The 25,157-nt window shown below is 42.1% G+C and overlaps 1 protein-coding gene across 2 annotated transcripts in view; it reads left to right on the top strand.

Annotated features, from left to right (window-relative positions):
* The window catches only part of EFEMP1 (EGF containing fibulin extracellular matrix protein 1), a 45,979-nt gene that overhangs the window by 12,305 nt on the left and 8,517 nt on the right, over positions 1-25,157 (top strand). For both annotated transcript variants that reach the window (XM_042021018.1, XM_042021017.1), the window contains exons 5-6: positions 21,169-21,291; positions 24,740-24,859. In XM_042021018.1, coding sequence (XP_041876952.1) covers positions 21,169-21,291; positions 24,740-24,859 — 243 coding nt within the window. The remainder of the gene's footprint in view (positions 1-21,168; positions 21,292-24,739; positions 24,860-25,157) is intronic.

Here is a 25,157-nt window from a genome sequence, read left to right on the forward strand (position 1 = left end):
AATAAATAACTTTAAAGTAAAATTCTTAAATGGGATGACAAAGGATTCAGTGTGTGAAGGTCTATCTCCTGGGAAGAGATGTTTACTTTGGGAAACTGAATCTGGCTTTATTAACTCCTTATTTTAAAAAAATCATGCCTTTGATTGGACATATTAATTAATTAAGCCTGTTTTGATCAGCTCTGAGGAGAAGATACTGCTGAGCCTTCCTTTACAAGCTGAATTTAATCTGAAGGAAACCCCTGGTGTGGTGCATGACCCAGTGTGAGATGATTTAAGCAAATCTGACACTGCACTTGAGCATGTTCAGCCCGTGCCTGAACAGATGTTCCATGGAGATTCCTGAGTACAAACAGAGCTTGTTCCAGGGTTTTTATGTGCATCTGCCTGCATGGATGGGATTCCTGTTAGCAGGTAACTGGGCAGAACGTGTGCAATCAAACCAATCCCACTAGCAGATGTCACCCAAAGACAAACTCTGACAAGGCAGATTGCTGTGCAAATCTGGGCCTTATACCAAGAGTTAAGTTTGGGCTTCAACTTCAATTAAAATTCTCCAGAGTTAAAGAAATCCAAGGGGAAAAAAAAAAAAAACCAACTAAAAAAAAGGAGGCATCTGATGGGATATAAAACCTCCATAATTCCAGAAAAGAAGTAATTTGTACAATCAGTTCCTGGATATCTGGTAGCATTATAAATTTAGAAAGAGATCCTTATCAATAGTGTAACAGCTGCCTGTTATCAAAAGTACTCAGAACTGGGAAATGCAAGGACTTTTGACAGGTAACAACGTTCTGTATGCTTTTAAAGAGGTTGCCAATAAGGTAACATTTAATAACAATCTTGCACAGAGCAAAGGAATCAAACATGGCAAAGCGAGCAGAAATTTAAGTATGATTTTAGCTGACTTGACCTATCTTATAAAAATACACAGGAGAAACAATCTCTTTCTTGTCTAAACTCACTCTGGGGAGAATTTTGAGTATCTGGGATACAGAGTAGGTGGGATTAAATACACTTTTAGAAGCAACAAATACTTGCCTGTAGTTTTTAAAAGCACTTTCTTCATAAATGAATTTGTTCTCAAGGGACTTCCTTATCAGGAGCCAGTTCTCCACAGAACTTTGAGATGATAAAGGTGACCTGGGTGAAACAAGGACTTGCCTGTCATGCCTGGAATGAGTTAAAAGCAGGAATATAGAAATATTTCACAGGGCAGTGAGCACAGAATCACATCAGAAATAAGCAGTGCTTTGGAGCAACCTCTGCTCTGCCCCTGTGGGCTGTGGATGACACCTGACTTCATTCCTCCCAGAAGTTGTTGGAGACTAAATCAGGAAAGAGAGCAGAATCCAAAAGTCTTTCCCATTTCCCAAGGGGAAAGAAAAAACGTGTTCTTCTCTGACATCATCCTGGCCTGTATGTACTCTGCATCCAGACCTTCCTCGGTCTTATTTGGCTTAATTTGAAGCATCAAGACAGATTTTCTTTCCCACTCTCTCCTTATGTGTTACTGGACTAGAAAATAATTTGGGGATGGTCGATATTCCAAAGATATTCCTGACAATTCCAGCACTTTTTCCCTGGAGCAGAAAGCACTGCACAAGCAGATAAAAATGATAGGCTTAACACCACTGAGCACCCCTTGGGTTTCTGGTGTTTGCAGAAGCAGAAGAACATTACAGCTTGAATTAAGCTGAGGTGGAAGAGAGCTAGAACCACACTCCTGATAGCATTTGTGCAGGAAAAGCTGGGTGCAGGAAAAAGCCACCCATTTTCCCCAGTGCAAACACTGACTGTTATTTAAACAATCCAGAAACTATATTCCTAAGTTTTAATCTATCAATCAGCATGTGAAAAGGATAATTTTGGGGAGGGGGCTGGTTTTTTGTGTGTGTTCCAAGACAAAGTATTCCTCTATTAGAAACTGTGGCTCTCTGTGTCTATAAAAAGGAAAATTCCCCATTTCTAGAAAAGATATTTTTATGAAAAGGTTGCTTCATTATGTATTTAAATCAAAACATTCCCTCCGTTCTGGTTACACTCAGAGTTCAGTATCCACTGTGAGGAGAATCTCTTCCTTACTATGTATGCAGATTTATAAGGCTCCAGGCACCTTTGAAATAAATTGAAAGCACAGCCATGTAATAGAGCCAAACCCCAAAACCAGCCAAGGAGATCCACCCAGCAACACCCTCGAACACCCTCAGCTCTTCCCCTAAGCACAGCTTAAGAGCGCTGGTCTTGATCTTGTCTCCGCTTTCTCCACCCTCCTAAAAGCTTCCTGGGGGATTCCCCAGCTCCGGAGCCGTGCAGGGGCTGTTTGGGATGCAGGAATAGTTCACTTGCTTGGTCTTCTTCCCTCTCAAACAGCTCAGGAGCAGGGCAGCTGCTTGCAGAGTCTGGGACAGGGGAGATACTGAAAAACAGGAGCAGCACGAGAAAGCAGCATTGGGGATGAAGAGAGGTTTTTACAGCAGAGAAAAGTGTAGCAAAACCATACAGAAATAATCAAGGCAGGTTTGTAGCTGCTGCTTCCCACTTTGAGTCTTTATTTGTGATGCTGGAAGGTGGCATGGCTGGAGGAGCCCCCAAAAGGAAACGCTTCCCAAATCTCTGCCATGGGATAGGAGTGAGAGGAACAGTTTAAGAACCTGATCAAACAAAGCTCACTGTTTTATACAGTGAGAGCAGAAGTTAAAAAGCAGCAACTTTTGAAAAGATTAACAAACCTAATTTATGCTTAGGGCAATCCTCAGTTCTTAAAGAATGTCAGGATGAGGTTGATTGTTGAAGGGCAGATTGGTGATATCTGTACTTTTCTGAGGTATGTCCCAGTGCCCAGTTTGAGAAAGCAGAGTCTGTTAAGTTTTCCATCTTGCTGGATTTGGTGGCTGTTACCTGTGGGTTGAGCACAAAGCCAATTCCCCAAAGCCCTGGCTAATTAGTCTGGTGGACATCAGATGTTCAGTCCCACAATGGAACCACTCCTGGCCCTATGAGCTGCAGAAGGCTGAGACTCTTTTTGGGAGAGCACAAACCAGTGCAGTTTTGTTAAAAATTTAAACCATTGGGAAATTCAAACAAAAGTTTCTGTAATTCTGACAAAGTGGTGTGTAAATAATCTGATTGTTAGCTGTCGAGTGCAATTTCTATATCAAAATCAGGTATTGATATCAGAACATTGTAATCACAGGAATCATGTTCGTTACTGTGGGGCAGAGCAAGCAATACTGAAATTCAGTGACCCTGAGTACTGGCACAGCTTCCAGGGGCCCTCCAAGGCCCCATTCTCCTGGACAACACGTGCATGGAGAAGGAACTGTCCTGCTCAAAACAGCCTTGTGGGGCACACACTTCTCTCCTTTAAGGGTTGGACTCGATGATCCCTTTCAACTCAGACTGTTCTGTGATCTGTGACTTAACCAGCACATCGCACCCCACAATTGCTGTGTTCAGTGGTGCATTTGGGACAAAAGCAGCAGCAGCAAGAGCAGCTTATATCATTCCTTGTATTTCATTCTTTGTTTTAGTATCTGTCACGTCCAACCCAGCCAAAAAGTGGCCTCAGCATATTCTGGCTGGTGGAGGCTGAGAGAGCCCCGGGGGCTCCATTCACATGCCTCACGTGTGACCAAGCAGGGGCGAAGGGGCCACTCCGCAGCCTGGTCCTCGGGGTGGGGTCCCACTCCTGCTACAGCCCTGAGCAGTAGGCTGGAAGCAAAGCATTAAAGGGACCAAAGGGACCGGCTGGGATTTGCACGTACTCAACGGCCATCCAGGGGGTTCAGCCAGCTAGAACAACCCTAAGCGTGTAAGAACAGGAAAAACAGCAAAAAGGCAGCACAAAACAAGAAAGGGTTTCTAATTTGGCTATAACGTTCCAAGCGGGACAGCCGTGGGAGCTGCCTGGATGGAGCCCATCCCTGCGGAACGCACCAACACACACGCACTCGGCTTTATGGCCCAGAGCTCCAGAACTGCCTCTGTCACACAAAGCCAGCTTCAAGACAGCATTACTGTCCCGTTGGGATGCACTTGGGATGGGCTGCACAGACAACAGCCCTTAAAAACTGGAATGATAATATGCAGGTTTTTCCATTCCTATCATTTGTCCTTAATTGGAAAAATTAAATGCTTATGTCCCATTGTTAACTATTCTTAGCACTAATTTCACAGTTTGGCCCAGTGGTGACCAACTGGTTTCCCTACAGTTCTTCTCTTAGTTCACAGCTGGGCTGAATTTATTTAGTTTGGTGCTTAGGTTGCATTAAAAAAAGTTGTGTGACAGGCTCCATATGTTTTAATCAGAAACCTCACTGCACTCAATTCCTGCCTGAAGAATGCTACAAAAAGTCAGAGGAAAGAAAGGTAGTAGAGTTCTCATTCTGGTTTATAGCTCAGAGTATGTTTACAGCAGCCCAGAATAATTCAGGTGAGAAGGGACCTTGGGAGGTCTCCAGCCCAACATCCTGCTCAGCTCTGAAATCAGACCTGGGAGATTTATCCAGTCACTACTTGAAAAACCCCACGGATGGAGAGCACACCATTTTTCTGGGCACCTATTCTACACCTTGACTGCCCTAATGGTGAAAAAGGTTTTCCATATACCCAGAACCCCTCCTTCTAATTCACCCTGGATTGACACAGACAAGAGAGATTTGCTAAAAATGCAGATGTGGGGGGAAAAGGGTTTGTTTTCTTACAAATGTGTAGGTGAGGAAGTGTTTTCCATAAGGGAAGGTAACAATTCCCTGGGTTTGAATGAAAACATTTTCCTGAGGAGCAGACTGGCTGAATGTCATTCCCAACCTCCCATGACCCAACTCCTGCTACAAGTGAATCTCGGCAGCTTTTTCATTTCCAGATAAAAACAAAAAAATAAATAATATCAGTGTGTATCCACAAAGAAGGAAAGAAGGGAAGTTTCACTGATCAGTGACTGTTGCTTACTTGAACTCTGAATAGCTGCAGTGTTTTCATAACTAGTGCCCACCAAGCTTCTCAAAGTACTGGGAGCACATCAAGACTGATTTTAATTTAAAAAATCACTGTTTGTACTTTGAAGTGTCATTTTAAGACACTTTTAGTTGCATTCCAGGATTTAAAACACACGTTTAGATCCCTGTGTTTTCCCTGACACCTTTGCACATGCCTCAGTTTACACAGCTCCTCACTGCTGTCCTCAATCAGTCCTTCACCTTGTTGCTAGGAACTTTTATTTTAAAACCCCTCACTAACAAACTTGCCAGAGCAAGCCTGCAATACCAGGCACAGGCTGATCCTACTCATGGGTGGGTAGGAAATGCTTGAGAGTAGCAGAGGGAGTAGCCTTGATCTGGAGGAATTGGCTGTTTACTCAGCTTGCAGTTCCATTGCTGGGACAGTTTTCAGATCACTCGGCTGAATATCCCAGCTTGTCTCACATCTACCAGTGCTGCCCCTTTTAGATACTCTTCAATTCTTGCTTCTATTTAATTCCTTATTCTGCCTTCCTCTTTTCTTCACTTAAACTTTTGGCAATGAGTGCCAAAACCTGACTGAAAACAGCAGTTCACACTGTGATCCTGGATAAATTACTGTACAATTAGCAACGTCACTTTCAAAATGTTAATGAAATAAAGCTGCTCCTTTAGGAAGGCAGATACTTTACAGCTGATGATTTATGGAGACTCCAAACAGCATGGAGAATTTGCAGTGCCAGACGAGGCCATGCTGTCACTTTTATTCAATAAATACTTCGTGCCACTTCTATAGGAAGTGAGGCCTGGCTTGGCTACAAGAACCATCTCCTCAGTATCTTCTCTGTAAAATCTCATCCCGTCTGGAAGTTGAATTTCAAACTTGTTGATGACCTGCAAACCAGATCTGTTTTGTCCCTTCTGAGAAGCAGATGGATGCAGTGGCTGGTTTGGGACAGAATGACACGTAGCTGTGCATCCACAGAGATCTTTCCAGGAACTTCTCAGATTCCTTTTCTGGCTCAAGGGGCCTTGCTCTCCACTACTGGACATTTTGGGCAAGCACATGTACATGTAGTAAGTGTGAAGCCTTGTGGGGTAAATAAAAATTCCTGGACAAATAAGGGGAATAATAAATCAAGCCCAAGAGTTTTAAGCCAATATGAAGAATTAACCTATTTACTGAACCTTCTGTAGATAAGAGTTCATTGTTCTTTGCTTTGAAAAGATTTTTGTTTTTAATATGTATTTAACCTTACTTATCTATTATGTTTTGCTTCCTTTTTATTTTCCTTTCATTGAAAACAAGACTTAAGTCCTTAAAAATCATTTGGACCTGATCCTAAAACACACTGAACACTTCCCAGTCCAGAAAATAATAGGGTACAAGAACTTTCATGACCTGGTTTTCATTTGTCAGAGGTGTTTTTGAACCTCTGATATCCGTTCAGAAGACCCTGTGGTTATTAGCTGGGACACTCTGTTTCTTTTCTTTCATGCTGATTTTTTTGCCTGTCCACAAAATCTCCAAAGCAAACTAACAGTCTGTTGGGTCCTAAATAAATCTAGATAGAGGTCTCACTACAGAGGATGTTCAGTTAACTGGTAAAAATCAATCTTGCCATTGGTCTTCCACTGGTGTTTTGCATATTTATTGGTAGCATCTGATCAATTAAACTCAGCCTTTAAACCAAGGCAGTTGGTTAAATGCTATCTATGAAAGTTTTCAAGGTACTGAAGCCCACATGTTTTCAGTCTGCTAAAAAACTTCCCCTCCTCTTCAGTAGTCCCTGTCTGGAAACCTTGTATTCTGAAAAAGTTTTTTTTTAAAAAAAAAAAATCTTTACAGGCCACAGCTTTTGACACCTTGCTGTCCTCTGAAACCCCCCCCCCCCTCCTCTCTAAGTCTGTTGGCTGCTTAAACATGGACCTGGCTTTTAGTTCAGGGTTTGGAGCAGCAGAACAGGGGAATCCTTCTCCACAGCCAGAGCGTCTGAAAGCCAAGAGCGCAGAGAAATCCAGGTTCTAGGTTAGACCTCCCAAACTTACACAAAGAATTTGAAGTTGATTAGCTTGGCAGAAAGCTTAATGTTGCACACATTGGTTTAGGTTATTCAAGCTAACAAATATAATTGCATAAATAATAGGATTAGTAAATAACTTTTAAAAATTACTGTAAAACACTTTAGTTTCAGAATTTTAAGCAATTCCCCCCTTTATCCTGTAAGTAAGAAATTAATGTGCTCATAGATATTTATTCTTTCTCCACTATAAATAGACCATCTTCCTAATACTCAGCTACATCTCTCCTCGCTTCACCTTTTCATTCTATTCTTTGCTCTTGGCAATAATTACTTGGATAGAATTAGCATCCCATAGATTCATCTTTTGCCAGTTCACCTCTTGCCTCATCAGTTCCTGGAAGACAGCACTTCCATGAGGAAAGAGCCACCAGTCAATTTCGTTGCCATGCAGCAGCTCAATGAGGATGGCATGGACTTCCCTCAAAGCTGCAAAGCCGAGTGGCTGATCAATGCACTGGAATTAAATCCATCTGGAAGGCACTTGAGGCAGCAAGGCATCTCTGAGAACCCTAAGTGTGATTGACAGCTTTTTCCAATAGCTTTGATGAAAGTCTAAATTGAGAAATCTCTTCTCCCATCCTGCAAGAATTTATGAGCAGAATTTATTCTGACCAACCAACATTGGCCTGTGTCCAGCAGCATCTGAGGCCCTCATGTTTCCCTGTGGATCCTGCCCAGTCATTAACCTCTGCAGTGGTCACAGAAAGGCTGCAGTGGGCTTTAATCACACATTCGTGGCTGTCTACTTAGAGTTCCAGACAGCCAGGCAGTGCCAAATGCTGTACTGACAATGTCCTGGGCATCCCTCAGATGTGCCAGGATGCAGACAGGCATCCCTGGCACTTGGCTCATACATTCCATTTGCAGGAGCATAAATATCTGGGATCTCACACCTTTTAAAGAAGGGAATGGAACACACAGAGAACCAAGCAAAGAACCTTTGTGGGGGGGAAAATAAAGGATGAAGAGGGTCCTCAATGCTTTTTCAGGAAGGATGGCTACAAGAAAGATGGAGAGGGACTTTTTACAATTTACTTTTTCGCATTGAGAGAGTAGGTTTACATTGGATATTAGGAAAAAAATTCTTGGCTGTGATGGTGGTGAGGCCCTGGCACAGGCTGCCCAGAGAAGCTGTGGCTGCCCCATCCCTGGAAGTGTTCCAGGCCAGATTGGATGGGGCTGGGAGCAACCTGGGATAGTGGAAGGTGTTCCCTGCCCATGGCAGGGGGTGGCACTGGATGAGCTTTCAGATTCCTTCCAACCCTAGCCATTCTATGACTCTAAAGCTTCCCACTCAACTCTCTTCCTGGGGCCAGAAAGCAAGAGAAACATCTCAAGCCACAAAGTATTAAAAAACTTGTCCAGTGAATCCGTCAGGGCCTGTTCCTTCCCTTCCCCCCAGTAGCTGCAAAGCCAATTCCTTTTATTCCTGCCATTCTCCGGAGGCAAAAAGCTTGGTTTGGACAGGCATCAGTGCTAATGATCATCCCACAGATCTTCTCCCTGTATCCTGGGCTCCGTGCTGCCAGAGCTTTCCAAGCCCTGCCAGTGATCCCAGACTCTCCTGACGTGGAGCAATGGCCCAGACCAATGTTCCCACCTTGGAGGGGTTCATTTCTCCCTGTCCTTGGTTCTGCTGCCCACGGAGCATCAACACATTCTGGGGAGTGCCCGCACTTGGTCACAACCACAAATGGCTTCAAAAGCAACAATTTTCTTTAATTTGGTTGTAAACTGCTCTTTCAGGAATTTCATCAACTTGCAGGGAGTAGCAGGGATTGTCAGAGATTCTCCTCTCACGACCACCTTACAAAAGCTGATTTTCTCACTGGGCTGTGTCCTAACAAAGCCTGGTTCTCTCCCCATGCTCCCTTACCTGTGTCGTGTACATTTTAAGATCATCTGGAGACTTGCACAGGGCTGTATCTATTTTAGAGTGTTTTTATTGGCAGCCAGTGTACAGTACCATGCACCCACGTGAACAAAATTACAGAGCCTGGACAACTTTTGTACAGAATTCCTTTGGCCACGGTTTCTCTGTGGGTTCCATTTGGCAGAAGTGATATCAAGCAGAAGTCTTTCCCTCAGCTTCTGATGTAAACTAAAATACACCTTATAAATAGAAAACACAGGCATTAGGAGCAGTGTGCCTTTGGGCAATCAGCCACCTTTGGGCTATGCGAAAATTCAGTCAGATATGATTCATAAATATAACGAATAGGGTGCCATAAACTCTCCTTGCTCTTCACAAACAAAGGCACATTCTCCGCCTTGAAAAATTAGAAGGGCAGAACCTAGAGAAAAAGGGAAAGGAAAACAGGAGAAAAGTAAGAGTGGGAGATTTAAAGGGAAGAAAATAAATGGGGCTTCAGTTGTCAATGGAAATTTTGAAGCCCACCAAACAATGTGTGGAGTAAAACTCTACTGCATCCCTCCATGCCCCACTCTTGATGAGCTCCAGCTTTGCCTTTACAGAACTCACCATGTAAGACATTTCAAGAAGCAGTCAGTTTGTTCTGCAGGCTCTGGTTTAGCTGAAGGCTCCTATTGATTACAGCTGGAGTTGGATCAAGCTGGGGCTGCCTGTGTTCTGCTGGCAGCCTCTGGTTTGTAAATACCTTTCATCTCAACCAGCAGTGATGATGATGTGCTGGGATGATGTGGCAGCAATTATTTATCTGCTGCGTTGGGTTTTCTCCTCCACATTTGCCAAAAGCCCTACAGTCAGGCCATAGAGAGGGATGCTGACATCTTTACATTTCCATTACATCTTCCTGCTTCTTCTGAAGGAATTCTAACAGCTCTATTGTCATTTAAGTAGTCATTTCTTTCCTCACTGATAGATTTGGAAGCACCAAACCTATTCCACCATATTTAGCAAGTTTGAACTTGTCACAAATAACACTGTTATCTAATAGCACTCCCCAAAGGAAAACCCCCTCCAAGCTTCCCTTTTCCCAGGTTTCTGCACATCCTGTCTATATCCGAAGATGAAGCAGGAAAAGCAGGAAGGGTAGGCCTTGGTTACCCCTCTGAATGGATTTAAACACTTGCTTAATACCATGTAAATACTGAAAAATAAAGCATGGATCTTGTCAAACTTAAGAACTTAGCAAATAAGGAGCATTAGAAACAGCAAAGAGAGCTGAAGTATCTACTGCCAAGTCAGTGAGAGATCCCACGTCCTGCCTGGCAATCACTCTAAATACATCCTTTCTCCCACTTCATGTGACCTTTCCAGGTCAGCAATGCTGTGTGTTAGTTTAATATTTTAAAACTGGAACTTTACTGGTATTTGGCCTACTTTTTCCTATTTATTTTCTAAACAAATGATAGCCACTCCCTTCTCAAACTAACCTTTTAAGCTTCGCCAGGAGTCTGTGAAGATCACAAGGTATTTAAAAAAAGAAAAAGAAAAAGAATCACATGCTCAGGCAAACAAAGCAGGTTGCTGCACTTCCCCCTCCCGCCAGCCCTGCAGCTGGATGTTCAGGAGTCCTCCACTTACTCTAGGAAACACTGCTGAAATCTCATTTTCAGTGAAAAGTGCCAGGATTATGGTAGCACAGCATCTATTCTGAGGCAAACCCATGTAAATTCCCAGCCAAACACCAGGGGGAAAAAAAAAAAGAAGGAAAGGAGCAAAGCTGTCCCAATTGCTACTTCTACTTGATTGCTTAAAGGCAGCTGGGAAGGCAGATCCTCAGCCTGAGAGCAGAGCACATCCCAATTTTAAGGCAAAGTAAATTTGGAAGAAGAAATAGCTCTCTCTTCCCAAGGAAACTTCTGGTTTTTAAAATGCTCATTTTTATTTATTACTGACTCATTGAAAGAACAAAGTATTTTTTAGTGTCTTTTTTCTTTTTTTTTTTTGTTCCCAAACACAGAAAAAAAAAAAAAAAGCATGGCTAAACCCCAGAAAAATCTTAGAGTGGGGCCAAAAATAATAATAATTTTCAGTTTTCAGAATTTTTTTGTCAGGTTTTTGAAAGAACAACAAATACTTCCCAAGCACCGCTCCAACTTACAATCTTCAGTAGACTGCACACCCTCAGCTTATTTCAGTTGCCCCTCTCGTCCATCTCCCCTTTTCCACAACCTCCCCTGGCCTCCTGTCTTGCTTTTTCCATGTTCTTTTTCCTTCCTTCATTAGTATCCATATTGCTTTTTCTCTTTTTTAAAATTTTACCTTCAGAGGACGGATTTCTTTTCCCCTGGTGCCTCTGCCTCAATTTTTATCCTGCCTGGCTTCACCTCTTGTATCTATTCTCTTGCAAACAAAGAATTTTTAAAATTTCAAACTCAATTTTAAGCCCTCCTCATGTGAAGAATGACATGGAAAATTGAATTTTCCACTTAAGTTCTAAGGGGGTGGCAGTTAATAAGAATTCTTAGGGCAAAACAGACAAACAAAAATTTATAAGATCCAGTTCATGATGGTTTTGTTAGAGCAGAACTGTCTGACACTGCTTGGTTTTGGCATAGTGAAATTTATATTGCCACAGAAACCTTAACTTCTGCACATCCTTTCACTTCACTTGAACTGTGCAACCTGAACATTGTGTTATTCTATCCCAGCTATCCAGTCCCCTCCCATCCCTAGAGTATATTTTGGACCAAATCAACTGATGTGTCTTTTTTTTAAGTACTATTTCAATAATTTGCTTTTATTTCTCTATCATTCAAAAGTTGTAAAAAGCAAGAAAGTGAACTTTTTTTAACCATTTCTATTTCACAGCCCGGTGCCTGCCAATAACACTTTAAATAAGTTTTAGACACATTTCTTCAAAACAAGGCATCTCTGGGTATGTCCAGCCGCACACTAAAAGTATCACATAACCACATAGGAAAAATTCAGAACTAAATAATGCCTTCAAAGGCATTTCTGAAGCTGGAACAGCATCAGGAATCTGCTTATTTACGTAGGGAGCTGTGGAGATTGCAGCATGTTGTTACTGCCAACAGATAGGATGATTAGTGCTAAAAACAATATCATCATTTAGATAAGCCCTCTCCTTCTGAGAGTTGCTATTGAACTCAGCTTGAACTTAAATGTTCTCAGCTTGGAAACTGTAATTGCTAAAAAGGCTCATTCAGCCTGCAAAAGCTGAAGGGGAATGAGAGGGTATTGATAAAATTGGTCTCATATCAAATAGCTTAAGTTGCTTGTCTTACACCTGACAGCAGAGCTGCACTGATCAGCTGCACCTCCACTTCCAAAACCACCCCAAAATCAGGTTCCTGTACCTCTGACTGGGACTGAACCAGTGGAAAACATGCCAACATACAAGAAAAGCAACATCTTTTGCAGGAGCTGTTTTCTGAGCTGTCTCAGGATGAAAGTTGATTTTTGAAGTGTGCCCTGAACTCACTTTTTGGGTAGATATTTATATTTTATTTCCTTTGCAGGGATCCAGCAGCTGCCAGTGCAAGTGCTGTGAAAAGGCTTGCAAAGCTTTAATGAGCTTCAACTTCCTAATTAAAAACCACAATGAGCTTTCAGGCCTTGATTTCCCCAATATTACAGGTTGTAGCAGTGATATTTTGTTCAGTCAAGCCTAGCTAAAGGAAAATGCTTATGAGGTTTCCAAGGAGAGAAATAAACAAAATGGAAATGAAGAGGGAACTTGGAACTTTTAAGTATATGTAATTAAGAAAAAAAAATATATCCTTCAGATAATTCTGGAAAATATTAGGAGATATTCATAATTCATAAGCAGTTGTTTGGTTTTCTTTCAAGCAAGGGGGCAGCTTTACATCAAACACTGACTAGCTTTTCCATTAACTTAAGTAAACAAACCAGTATGCTTCAAGTTAAGTGAACATCCTTTTTTTCTTTTCCCTTTTTAATAACTGGGTGAATCAGAAATAAGAACAAGACATTTACTTTCAAATAGGAAATTAGTTTGCATGCTATTTCTTCATGTTAAAAATACCTTGGAACACTCACAAAAACAATGTTAAGCTGAATTTATGGAAATGTTCCATATCAGTTTTGAAGATGATATGCCAGATGTCGGGAGAACTCTTTCATCTGCAATAATGGAATAGTTTAATCCACCCTTGTTGTTTTTGAGCACAGTCCAAATGTATTGGTCATCATGGGTGGGTGATCCTCACTTGGGCAGGCTTGAACCAAAAAGCACAAGTTGTTAGACCGCTAGCATAAAATCACAAGAAAGCAACAGCAGGAAATACTCCACTGAAAGTAAAAATAAGCTATTGCAAAATGTAAATCAAAAAGTTTACCATTATGACAACTCACATTTTGAAGCACTCAAGAGACTCACCGATATACTGCCCTGAATTAATGGATTGTAATGACTCCATTTATGGCTCTAGCAAAAATAAAGCCAATAATACAGATTTTAAATTAATCTAGATCCATCAAAAGCGTGCAATACTTTTCTTTTTGATGAGTGGGAAGACTAATAGTTAACAATGTGGTCTTCTAATGGGGGATTAAAGTGCTCTTCCCTTTGAGAAACTTTAAACACAAGGACATGTATTATTGTCCATGTTCTTGTTTTAAGGATACACATTGAAGTAACATCGGATAGAAAATCCTTTTGGGAATAATTTGTGGCCTTGTATCAGACTAACATATCAGCCATACCCCTACCGTCACTTGCAGTGATCATTTCAATTCCTGTGTTACCTGACCAGTGTTTTATGTGTCACATTCATTTAATTTGCTGTGGCTGTGGTTGGATAATGAGGTGCATCCATGTAATTCCAAAGGATCTTGGAATTAGGAGCCATTTCCTGTGTGCAATGCACCTCCCAGAGTGCTTGGTGTGTGCTGGAGAGGGAAGGAGCATCTCACACAGAGGGAAAGAGCAGGAGAAAGGAAGAAATGCATCAGTTCAAAGCTTCATTCATTTCTTTCTCCCTTCTCAGCTGCCTGCAGCTCCCAAACATGTGGGAGATGTTCTAGCACTGAAAGCTATGGCTCACTCCTTTACTGAGCTATTCTGTGTGATAAGTCAGTTTGCTTTGGACATACCAGAGACGATAGATAATTGTGACAGAGAACTGCAGGGCAGGCTCACTTACTACAGCTTCTTAACTCTGTTCTGTTAATAGAGGGATGTTTTTCCTGTACCTTCGTATTCCTGGAATCACCGTGCTTGGGTAACTTGCCCAAATCCACAGAAGTTGCTCACACTTTTGCAGTCCAAATACAAAAATCACACAATGAGTTGCAGTGCATTCAATTATCTTTTTGCACGTTTCCCACACCAATACTTTGCTTTACTTCTCTTTTGTTCTGCCATGACATCCAGGAGCAGTAAAAGATGAATCCACAAGGAACTTGCTTTGCTGCACTCTCAGAGTGGAGAGGGGAAATGTTTCAGTGCACCAAAGGAGTCGTGCCGTTTTTCAGGAAAATCTCATTAATTTAAACATTCTACCTCACCTATTTGCTTAAATGTAGGTCTTGGCTCTCACATCTCTTTTTCCTGTGCAAACAAGTATTTGTGCAGGTTACCTTCACTCAACTGTGAAAACTTGTTACCAGGGCAATCAGGCCAATATACCTCACATGAAAGGGCAAAGGAAAATTTAAAAGGGAAAAACCAGCAGAAAAGGGGAAGGTTTGGGGCTCCTGCAGAGCTGTGCAGAATTAGAGAGGCTCCCTCATGACACCACTGGACAGTGACAGCATTTGGAATGAAGGTCTCTGCATTAGCAGGTTTTGCCACTCCATGAATGGGAAATTTCTCCAGATATTTCATCTCCTGGTACCTCCTGCCCTGATGTTATGTAACCAATTTTATGCAGGGCTCTACCACCACAGAGCACAACCTCCCAACACCAATGAGTTAAAAGCTGTCTGGGCATCCAGCCCAGATGAATAACATCCCAAATGTTGAAGGAAGTAGCAAGGGAAATAGAAAAGCCTTTGACAGAAATTGTTGATAGCTTGCTAAGGCTGGGGAGGGAACCAGGGAATTTGGAGGTTGCTAATGTTGTTCCTATGTGTAAGAAAGGATCAGGGAGGATCCAGGAAACGACATAGCAGTGAGCTTGGCTTCAGTTGCAAGAACAGTATAAGAAACATAAATAGGGGACAGAATACTTAATTTGGTCAAATAAAATAAGCCCATACTTGTGGACAAACCATAAAGGTGTAACTTCTTCAAGTATGTTATCTTCAAATGGTTCTTTCTGAAAAATGCTGGTATAAAACATCTTACAGACTGAATAAAAGTTAATGAAGTGGGCAGAAAGGGAAAGGTTTGACAGAACCCTGAGGTTAAGTAAATTATCAGTGATGCTGCAGCACCATGCAGATCACTGCATGTCTGATATCAGACTCTCTGGTGCCATTGCTGACGTGGGAGCTGATGTTTGCTCTTCAGATGAATCCATTAGAAAAATAGACCAAGTCATTTTCTAGCCTCACTCACACTGAGAACTCAAAAAATTTAAACCCATTAAGTAAAATATTTACGGTTTACATTCAAAACAAATTGAGAACAGGTTCGCTGCAGTCCATGACAAGTGCCAGACTGACATCGGTGGGACCATCATGGATTTGGATTTCTATGAACCATTCAGAAGCTGCTCCGCTGGTGCTCCTCAGAGGGGACAGAAATAAGAATTTCAATCCTGTAAAACATTTTAAGAGCCTCCTTGTTTTATCTGGTGGAATATTAAGATTGTTATGGGCCAGAATAGAGAAAAGCAACCTGGAAACATTTTGTTTGGACAGAGGAGAATGTACACAGAGAGCAAGAAGATGCTGTCATATATTGCAATATTTTTGAGAGCCAGTGAGCAGCAAGAAGCTGAACACTTCAGCCACAGGAGTAAGACACACTTGAGTTAGTTAACATTTCTGCAGCTCTGAACACAACATACAGGTATGTGCTGGAAAGGAGGACAAAAGCTTTAAGTGGCTTAAATAAGATGAAGGTGGATGTGGATGGCATTTTTTTCCTAGAAGTTCGAAGCCCTGGTGAAATGCATCTCCTGGTTTTATGTGCTGCTTTTAATGATACGAAGCAAATTGCAGAGATTAAGCTGTTGGATAAGTGAGCAAGCAGCATGACTTTGGGAAAAGTGAGTCACAGCGGGAAGGGAATGGAGCCAGGGTTGTAGCTCAGAAAGAGAGACTAGCAAGAAAATGTTAAGGATCTAGATAAGAGCCTGAGAGAACAGAGTGCAGGAGAGAAGCAGAAAAACTACCTCTAAAAGAGGCAGCCATACACGAGGGTTAGAGAAAGCTATAGCTAAAAAGCAGGTCAGGCGAAATTTTTGTACACAACTGGTGGTTGAAATACAGAGCAGGCTGCCAAAGTCAGCAGTGGAGGGACAGAATTGTGTAAATCACTTCAAGAGGCAGCGCGGGCACATTTTTGGAAAATGAGGGAATCACTGGGTATAGGCATTGGTGAGGCTTGTGGAATTAGAACTATGAAATGCAAGTTGATTTATATTTTGAAGGAATACAGGAACAAGCTCTGCTGCCCTCCACGGTTCTCCCACTATGGCTGTAGCACCCTGCAAACCTCAGTCACTTGCCAGTGCAAATCAGAGCATTCCCTTACCCTGCAGAGAGTTATGGATAGGAAAGTCTTCCAAAAGGAACTTTCTAGAACAGCCCTGGAAATTGCTGCAAAAGGCAGTATTTATGTTAGGGTGAGTCACTGGGGTCTGATGGCCCTATTTACCACAGCACAGCTGAGGACTTCCATCCACATCTCTGAGAGCACAGTGTGGCTCACGTGTCATTTAACTGAGACATGGTGTCCTTAATTGCTGTGTTTCTGCCCCACTTTCTCCTTAGACTCTGATCTTGACCTTAATTTAAGGATTTTATACAGCAACTCAATAGAGGCCCACATCACCCAACCTATTCTGGGCACAGCAAGATTTGACCAAGCACAAGCCTGCAGGAAAATCAGGATGAGATTCCTATAATTAAGGACTCTGTCTTGATGCTTAATGGATCTGAATTCAGAGTGCTCAGAGAACCTGAATTCTGTGCTTTACAGTCCCCCAAATCCTTGACTTTGGAACTGTCACATCCTTTCAGTGCAGTATTCTGGATGTACCACTTATAAGCAAAAGGCAGAAATTGAAGTACTCAATCCTAACTCATTTTGCAAATATTTTTTCTAACCAAAGTACAAATAAATCCCCTAATAAGTTTGATTTTGAGTGGCCTACTGAAAGACTACATAATTTCCTGAGTTCAATTATTACAATGGTCAAGACACTGAAGGTAACCCAGCTCCATTTTCAAGTAAGATTGATCTGCAAAAGGATTGTTAGAGACACACAGGCTATTTCAGAGGAATTTTCCACCTACACAGGATGTAACTGTCCAGAGGAAACCTTTCTGCGAGTAAATTGATCAGACTCAGAGATATAGATTACTTCTTAAATGCACTGTATTTCACAGGTTGCATGTGTCAATAAGCAAATACCATTCCATTTTTTAACTACTTAATACAAACTTACAGCCCTTGTTTCTGTGTGGTGAACAGCACAACCTTTAGAAATGTTAGCTGCAGTTAGAAAATAGAAAGAAAAAAAAGAAAGAGCAGATCACTTCCGTTACTGGTGTAATTTATATGGCTTCCCTGGGCAAAAAAATGCTTGTGCAACATCTAGAAATGAAATTTAAACGAAGTTGATGAGGAACTATTCGAGAGTGTTTTCAGGTGTTTTCTTATCAGGTAAGATAGTCACTTAAGGCAGAAGCCTCAGCTATGGAATGAGCTGCTGAAACAGTTCTGGAGATGAACGTTATCATGATGACACTAAATTTGGAAAAGAGGATGTAGAGGAAAGATGCTCAAGAATGAGCTTGTAAAAGCCCCATATTTTCTTTCTAGATCTGTTTTTCATACTGCACTCATCACTGTGGTATCTTGAGTGCTTTCCAGTAGTGCATTAAGCAACATGACAAACATCTGTCACACGTTTGTTCTCTCACCCTCTCCCCAGAGGGACAAGTGTGTGCAGTGGAGAGCCTTGTTTTAATTTTTTTTAATTATTATAAATACACACGCACGTAACACATTATTAAACATTCGTGCTAGAGAGGAAAGGTCAGACAAATTTATCTTGCTCTCAGGATCAGAGCTGGTGAACTCTGTGATGTTCCTGTATCACACCCTTGCCCCAGATTGCAGTGTCTTCTCAGAGACCAAATCATGGCCATGGGTGTCTGCACCAGGCAGAAACCAAAAGCTGTGATTCCCAATGTCCTCATTTACTGTTCACACTTAAGCCCAGGGATTCTGTCAAGAAACATCAAATGGAATGAAGTGGTAGAATTTAGAGAAGAATATGTGCTTTGTATCACCCCCACTCTCTCCTTCCCATGTAATTGCATTTGATACAGACTAGAAGCAGGAATTGATAGAACCTCAAAACCACTGTCAGAGGGCACTGTGTGAGTCATGGTGACTCCAGGAATCTCATGGATTAGAAAAGTCTGATTTCAACTGAAAAAATAAGTTCTTAAAATAATGGTATGAAGACCTGGGAGTGACTGATATCCTACAGAGGGGCCAAAACTGGGAAAGCAATTTGGAAACTTCAGTTCAGTCAGACCCTGAAGAACTGCAGATAGGCAATCTACCCATCCCAGGGCCATTAACATATAGTGGGAATCCCAAATCAATATTGGCCCCTCCAGTGTGATATGGTGCCAGTTCCCATGGGCAGAGAGGTGTGTGTGTGTGTGTAGTGGTAAATAAGGGACTCTGCCTCTGCCACCTCAGAGAGAAATGGAGCCACTCTGCCACATCTCAAGGAAACTCCAATGTTGCTGTTGCTTCCTTCCTAGGACTCCCACACCTCTGTTTCTCCAATAACTCTCTGGACAGTTAGGAAACAGACTATTTCTGTAATGGACAGTGATCTGGGTCACTCTGAGTGCCAAGAGCTGGAGCCTCCTCTCTGGCCTCGCTCACAGGCAGAGCTGCAGCATCACTGCTAAATCCACCAGTGCTCCTTCCCACATTCCACGAGGGCTGGGCTGCTCTGGGGTTGCACCAACACAATCCACATTTGGCACTGCTTTCAGCACTGAAATCTTCACTCACTTCCTCACTCCTGCATCAGTCACAACAGTAGGACACATCTGTAACTACTGCAATACTGGAGATGCCAGCACTGAAACCTTTCCAGGTGCCTGTTGCTCTCCTCCCAAAGTATTTCCCTCAAACACAACCTTTAGGCCACCAGCCTTGCTCTACCAGCACTGATTTCCCTGCACAGGTGGGAGCAGACCCACTCCAAGCATGGCAAGCATACCACCCCTTCCCAGGGACAGCAGGAGTCTGCTCTCCCACCCACCCTCACTTCCCACCTTTTATAAACCCACACCTTGGCCAGAACATCAAAACCCTCCAAGGGTTTCCAAATGGGGAGGCAGCGAGCAGGCAATAATTAGGAATAATTGTGTTTCTGTCCAGCTGAACTTACCATCAGGAGCAGCCAGAGACCACGAGTGCATAAGTAAATCTAGGAATCATTTTAGCTGGAGTAGCTTATTATTCAATGCATTTTAACTAATCCATCTAAAAGGCAACTCATGTTTACTCATATATGAAGCTCCTAAAGATCAAATAAACTTTCTTTGTCCCAACACACTCTGCAACAAAAAGGACTGGAATTGTATAAGTATTTTGTTTCCAGCTTTTAGGAACCAGGAGTACAAAGCTCATGAGGTCCCTGCAAAACCTTTGCCTTGAGCTGCCCCATGCCGGGGTGGCAGGAGGCAGCCAGTTGTAGTCCCCAAAAGTCTTCACACCTGAAATTGTGCTTTTCAGTGTCATGACACAACAGTGAGCTCAGCAAATCCTGCACCAGCACAGCAGCTTCAGGACTGACTCTGTGCAGAAATGCAAAGAGCAGCCTAACATAAAAGGGCTTTAGCTTCCCTGTCAGGTAAAGGGAAGATATATGTAAAATATTTGGACACTTGGGGAAAGGGCAGACGTTGAGAATTAATTCAAACCGTTGATAGTTTATTTTTTATTGAATCTTGTGGCCAAAATTGTTTTCATTTGTTATGAGAAAGAATCCATCATTTTTTCCAAAGCACCACCCAGAATCTGCCACTGGTGATGTTCTAACATCCCCAGTGCCTATACAAATAGAGAGGTCAGCTGAGATTTGTAAACTAGAGATCATAAGTTTTAAGGAATTTGTTTATTCAGCCTAGAGTCTAAAAAAATTGTGTACAATGCCAAAATTAAAAGTCATCTCACTGTACTGTGTCATGTTACAATAAAAAGCTCTCCAAAATTTTGGATGTTCGAATGAGAAAGCAAATTGTAATTCATTTGTCAGCACATGCAGTTTAATTATAATTAAGTACCTTCAGGACTCATTACGAGCAAGCAAAATAAAAATGCTGGTTTTATACTTGTATAAACCTGCATTCAGTGCAAACTAAAAGCTGCCTGAATTACTCTGAAAAGTATCGGGCTACAACTTGCATTTTTAGCCATACTGTGCAAATACAAACATACATAAACTGCTTCCAGAGACTTGAACAGATTGACTGAATTAGGGGAATTTTCACGGGAATGACAAGAGGCAGATCTCTTCCTGATGAGAAGGCCACCACATACCAAGTTCCAAGTCCCTGTCCAAAGCATGGAGCACGGGAACCATGCAAGAGATCAGCAGAGTCCTTTTAGTACCAGCAAAACAACATATTTCTAACTCCTCTCCTCCTTGAGAAAGGGCTGAACGGCATTTGCTGAAATTTTCTGGAGTAATTCAGCATGAAACATCCAACCAGCGTGGGAAAAAAACCAAAGCAAAACAAAACAAGCAAATTATTCAAATATGATGAAGCTGCAAGAAGCTTACAGAAAATTCTAGACTGACAAGTACAAAATATTAATGGTATTTGACAAATGTTTAAAATAACCATAGCTGAAAATATCTACAAAGGCAGTGTACAAGACTTGAAATGTTACCAGATTTCTGATAGCTGCAAGTGTAGAGATGACATCTTAGGAGTGCATTTGAACTTTTCTGCCTTCACTTGTAGGTAGCTGGAAGATGTGTAAAGCATTTCCACAGGCTAAATACTTTAAATAAATTTAATGACTAATATTGCACTTGTTTTGTTTTTTATAAAGATATAGATGAATGTGCAACTGGAACCCACAATTGTAGAGCTGACCAAGTGTGTGTCAATTTAAGAGGGTCCTTCAGCTGCCAGTGCCCTCCAGGCTACCAGAAACGAGGGGAGCAATGTGTTGGTAAGTGTTGCTTTCCATTCAGTGGTTTGCTTTCATGATCTCCAGTTGCAAACTTCATACTGGTCATAAAGCAGATGGGTATGTGTGGTGTAAAACAGCTGTCTCGCTTTGGAATGCAATGGAATGTCACTTTACCACAATAATTAATCACTAAAACATGGGACGAGGAGCTATTTTAAGGATAATCAACACTTGGAGTTCACAAGCTGAGTTTTGCTAATAGTTCCCGTTGTGTTGATTGTTTGTGTTGGGGCATTGCCCGTTGTCCCAGATATTGCTCTGAGTCCGTGATGGCAACGAAACAAAGCACATCTTTCCCCCGAGATTCAACTCCAGGTCTGTGGGACAGAGCACTCCCTCCCCCCCCCCAGTCCCACCCCCACCCCAGGACTCAGCTTTATGGGCACAAATGAAAGAGATGGAAAATCTGAATGCACGTACAGGTGATTTGCAGCCTCTAAAACCCACCAGGCTTTATTCTCCATGCCAAGATAAGCTATCGGCACCCTCGGGAGCTCTGCAAGTACAGCACGGAATTAAATCCAAGTGCAGGGCAAACACTGCATCTTCCCTATCCCATCCTCAGGTGGGGACATCACGCCTAAGTGCCATTACCCTGTTCCTTCAGCCTGCATTTAACACCTCTTTAATCACCATTTCGATGGATAAATTGTTTCTAGAGGCACTCCAGCCTTAAGCCTTGAGCTTGTCAGATAATAAAAACAACTATGAAAGAAGAGAGTCAAATCTGCACATCAGGAGGTGATATTCAAGGCAGCCTCTTCTAAGACACTGCGCTGGTTTTATGCGGCTTAGGAGAAAAGGGTTTGGGGTTAGGGTTCTTTGTCCTCAACAAAACTCGAGGTGTTGCTCTTTCAGGGATCCTGCATTTCAAAGTGTATGAGAATTTTTAAATTTTTATTCTTAATCTCCTCAAAAAGCCTTGTTAAGGCCATAGCTAAGAAACTGGGGAGACTTCAGTACACACCTGGACTAACAAACTTCTGGGCATGGCTCTTTCTTCAGGATTCCAGTCCAAGGGCTGTAGAAATAAACCCAAAAATTCTTATCTCTTTCCTAGGAGATGTAGATCAGGCCCTGAACTGTCAAATTGGTGTAAACACAGGTGCATCTGATTTTTCTCCCTTCTCTGTGCAGGAGTAGGACGACTAATTTGGAATGTTGGTAGAGGAATAGTTCTGGAAGGTCATGGATTTATTTTTTTAATATCTGGGATTTATTTGGATTTTTTTATGTAGCAGGTAAATTACATTACTGCCATGCAACAGCACTTCTGATATCAAGACCTATGGTCCTAAATGAAAGCCTCACTGGAAACATGATAGAACTGAGAAGAAATGAGAGTCATAGACCCTTATATCTAAATGTGAATACATTTATGCATCTAAATCTATGCACAAAGATGTCTGGAAAGTAAAATTTCCCTTCTCCTATTTAGGTCAAAACCAAGAATAACACCTGTGTTACATATTACACACTGACCTAAATTAGAAGTACATCCCAACAGTTAGTACTGTCAGCATTTCAGAATAAAGCCTGTCTTTGGGGATTTTATAGCAGCTTAGCCAGAAAATGTTCTCAGGGCCAGATCTTGATAGAGATTCTCCATATGGGAGGAAATGTTTCTCAAATTTGAAAGAAATTTTTCCAGACTATTTTGGCTTGAAGGTAGAGGGAAGAAAAAAAGACATTTTTAACAATCAGTTGATTTTATTCTAAATTCACTAATAATTTCTGACTTTTTTTCTGAGATTTTTTTTATAATTTGCTTGTTCACATATTGCCAAATTAGTCTTTTCTGAAATGCATGACTGCAGAGAGAATAAATTGTTTTCCAGCATCACTTCAAACAGATTTGGTCCAATGGATCAGATGAATCTCAGCCCTTAGATCTGCCCAGAGCTGATGTGCCTAATCCCACAAGGAAAATTCCCACTGAATAAGAGCCAGATCCCAAAAGCATTTGTGTATGAATGCAGCAAGGCATTGCTCATATGTATAATCCTATTTTTTAAAAGTTACTTACAAGAGCTTAGTCCTGTAAAAGTCAAGGATGGAAATCTACTGTGCCTCCTTAATTTATTCCATTTCCACTTCCAAATTTCTCTCTGCAACAAGAGTTACAGTGACAGTTGCTACTGTATGGATAGCCAGGAATTTTCCAGCATAAGCCTTTTCATTCAGAATCATCCAAAACACCTCACTAAGTTCAGCCCCACATTTGACAAAGAAAGGGTTAACTTCTAAAGAGTGTTTTTTCACTTGATATTAAAACAAACACTTTCCTCATTATTAAAAAAAAAAAAAAAAAAAGACTCTGCCTCTTTTTAAACACATCTATGGTGGAAACAGCTGGAGGTAGGAAACTCAAGATCTGGCATGGATATGGGAAGTGCCTTTCTTTGTTCCAGTGAATACTGGTCTGATTTGTGTGAGTGTTGATCCTTTGAAATGTCCCTTTGTGTACAAGGACGGAGCACGGCGTGGATTTCTTCACCAAGCTCCAGCAGGCCGCAGCTCAAGACAGCCACTGCACACACACACGAAAATGGAATAATAAAACATGTTTTCCAGGCAAAACCAGAGCTACTATCTCCTCCAGAATGCAGGGAAGCCTTTTAAAATGCAGAGGGGTAAGAGAATGGGGTGGTGCACATTTTGTGTGGTTGGCAGGTGAAACCCCTGCTCCAATGCACACCAGGAATGCCGACTCTTGGAAAGGCAGCCTGCTCCACCTCAAAAGCAGGGCTGACCTGCAAGGAGAGGCTGTGGAAGGCTCTCAGTGCCTGAGATGCACAGCCAGGTGTGGTGCTGCTGGGTGGGAAGGTATCCAGGACAGGCAGCCAGTGGAATGGGAGCAATGGGAGCTCCCTGGGGAACAAGGCAGGGTCTGGGGATCCCTGTGGAAGCACAACCACCTGTTTCCTTTTCAGGCCCATTAATTCTCTATCCTTGCCATTCCCCTGTACTTGCACAGAAAGTCTGGACTGTTCCTAATGGAGCTGAAAAGATTTAGTACGTGCCAGGAGTGCTGCATGCGAGTTCTTGGGAAAATGAGCTCCAAGGCACATTGGCTGTGTTGGTCGGCACCGTGTCTGATCCTGAGGGATCCTGGTGGCAAAGCTGAACAAAACACCGAATTCTACCTACACAAAATAAACCAGACCAAGCACTACTGCAGGACTGAGTGAATAAAATAATGTTGGAGTGCAGAGTGAAGACAACGAGCATAAAAGCTTGTTACAAAATAGTCCCTTACAGGAAAAGTTAAACTGTATCTTGTCAATACCCATGGAAGCAGTCCCCTGCTCACATAAGCTTTTCGCCTGCTTTTAATCAAGTGCAATTAACTTTCCGTGGACACAAGAGAGCAGCAGGGAAGTGCTGGGATTCCATGTGAACTAACTGCTGTGTTTTGGTGCCCCAGACATCGACGAGTGCACCCTGCCCCCGTACTGCCACCACCGCTGCGTGAACACCCCCGGCTCCTACTACTGCCAGTGCAACGCTGGCTTCCAGCTGGCATCCAACAACCACACCTGTGTAGGTAAGGATTCCTCAGCCTGCACAGCAGCTCCCCCAGACACACAAACACTGGCTGCCATGGTGGAAACTTAAAGGAAATACACAGCAACCAGTAAAAGACTGCACTGAGCGTGATCTCCTCTGTGGGTGATCCCAGAATTACAGGAGGGTTGGAGAAAAATTTAGAGCTTTCTTGATCACTTGTTATTTTGTTGGCATAGCAGATTTCCAAGGAACATCTAAAGCCTTATATTCAGTATTCAATCCTAGCTTTAATTACTCTTTCAGTTCAGCTTTATTATTGGCTTTCCTGATATTAT

The sequence above is a fragment of the Corvus kubaryi genome, unplaced genomic scaffold, assembly GCF_017639235.1.
Source record: "Corvus kubaryi isolate FWS band 111438036 unplaced genomic scaffold, C.kubaryi_AGA036_p1.0 37103, whole genome shotgun sequence".
Lineage (NCBI taxonomy): Eukaryota > Metazoa > Chordata > Aves > Passeriformes > Corvidae > Corvus > Corvus kubaryi.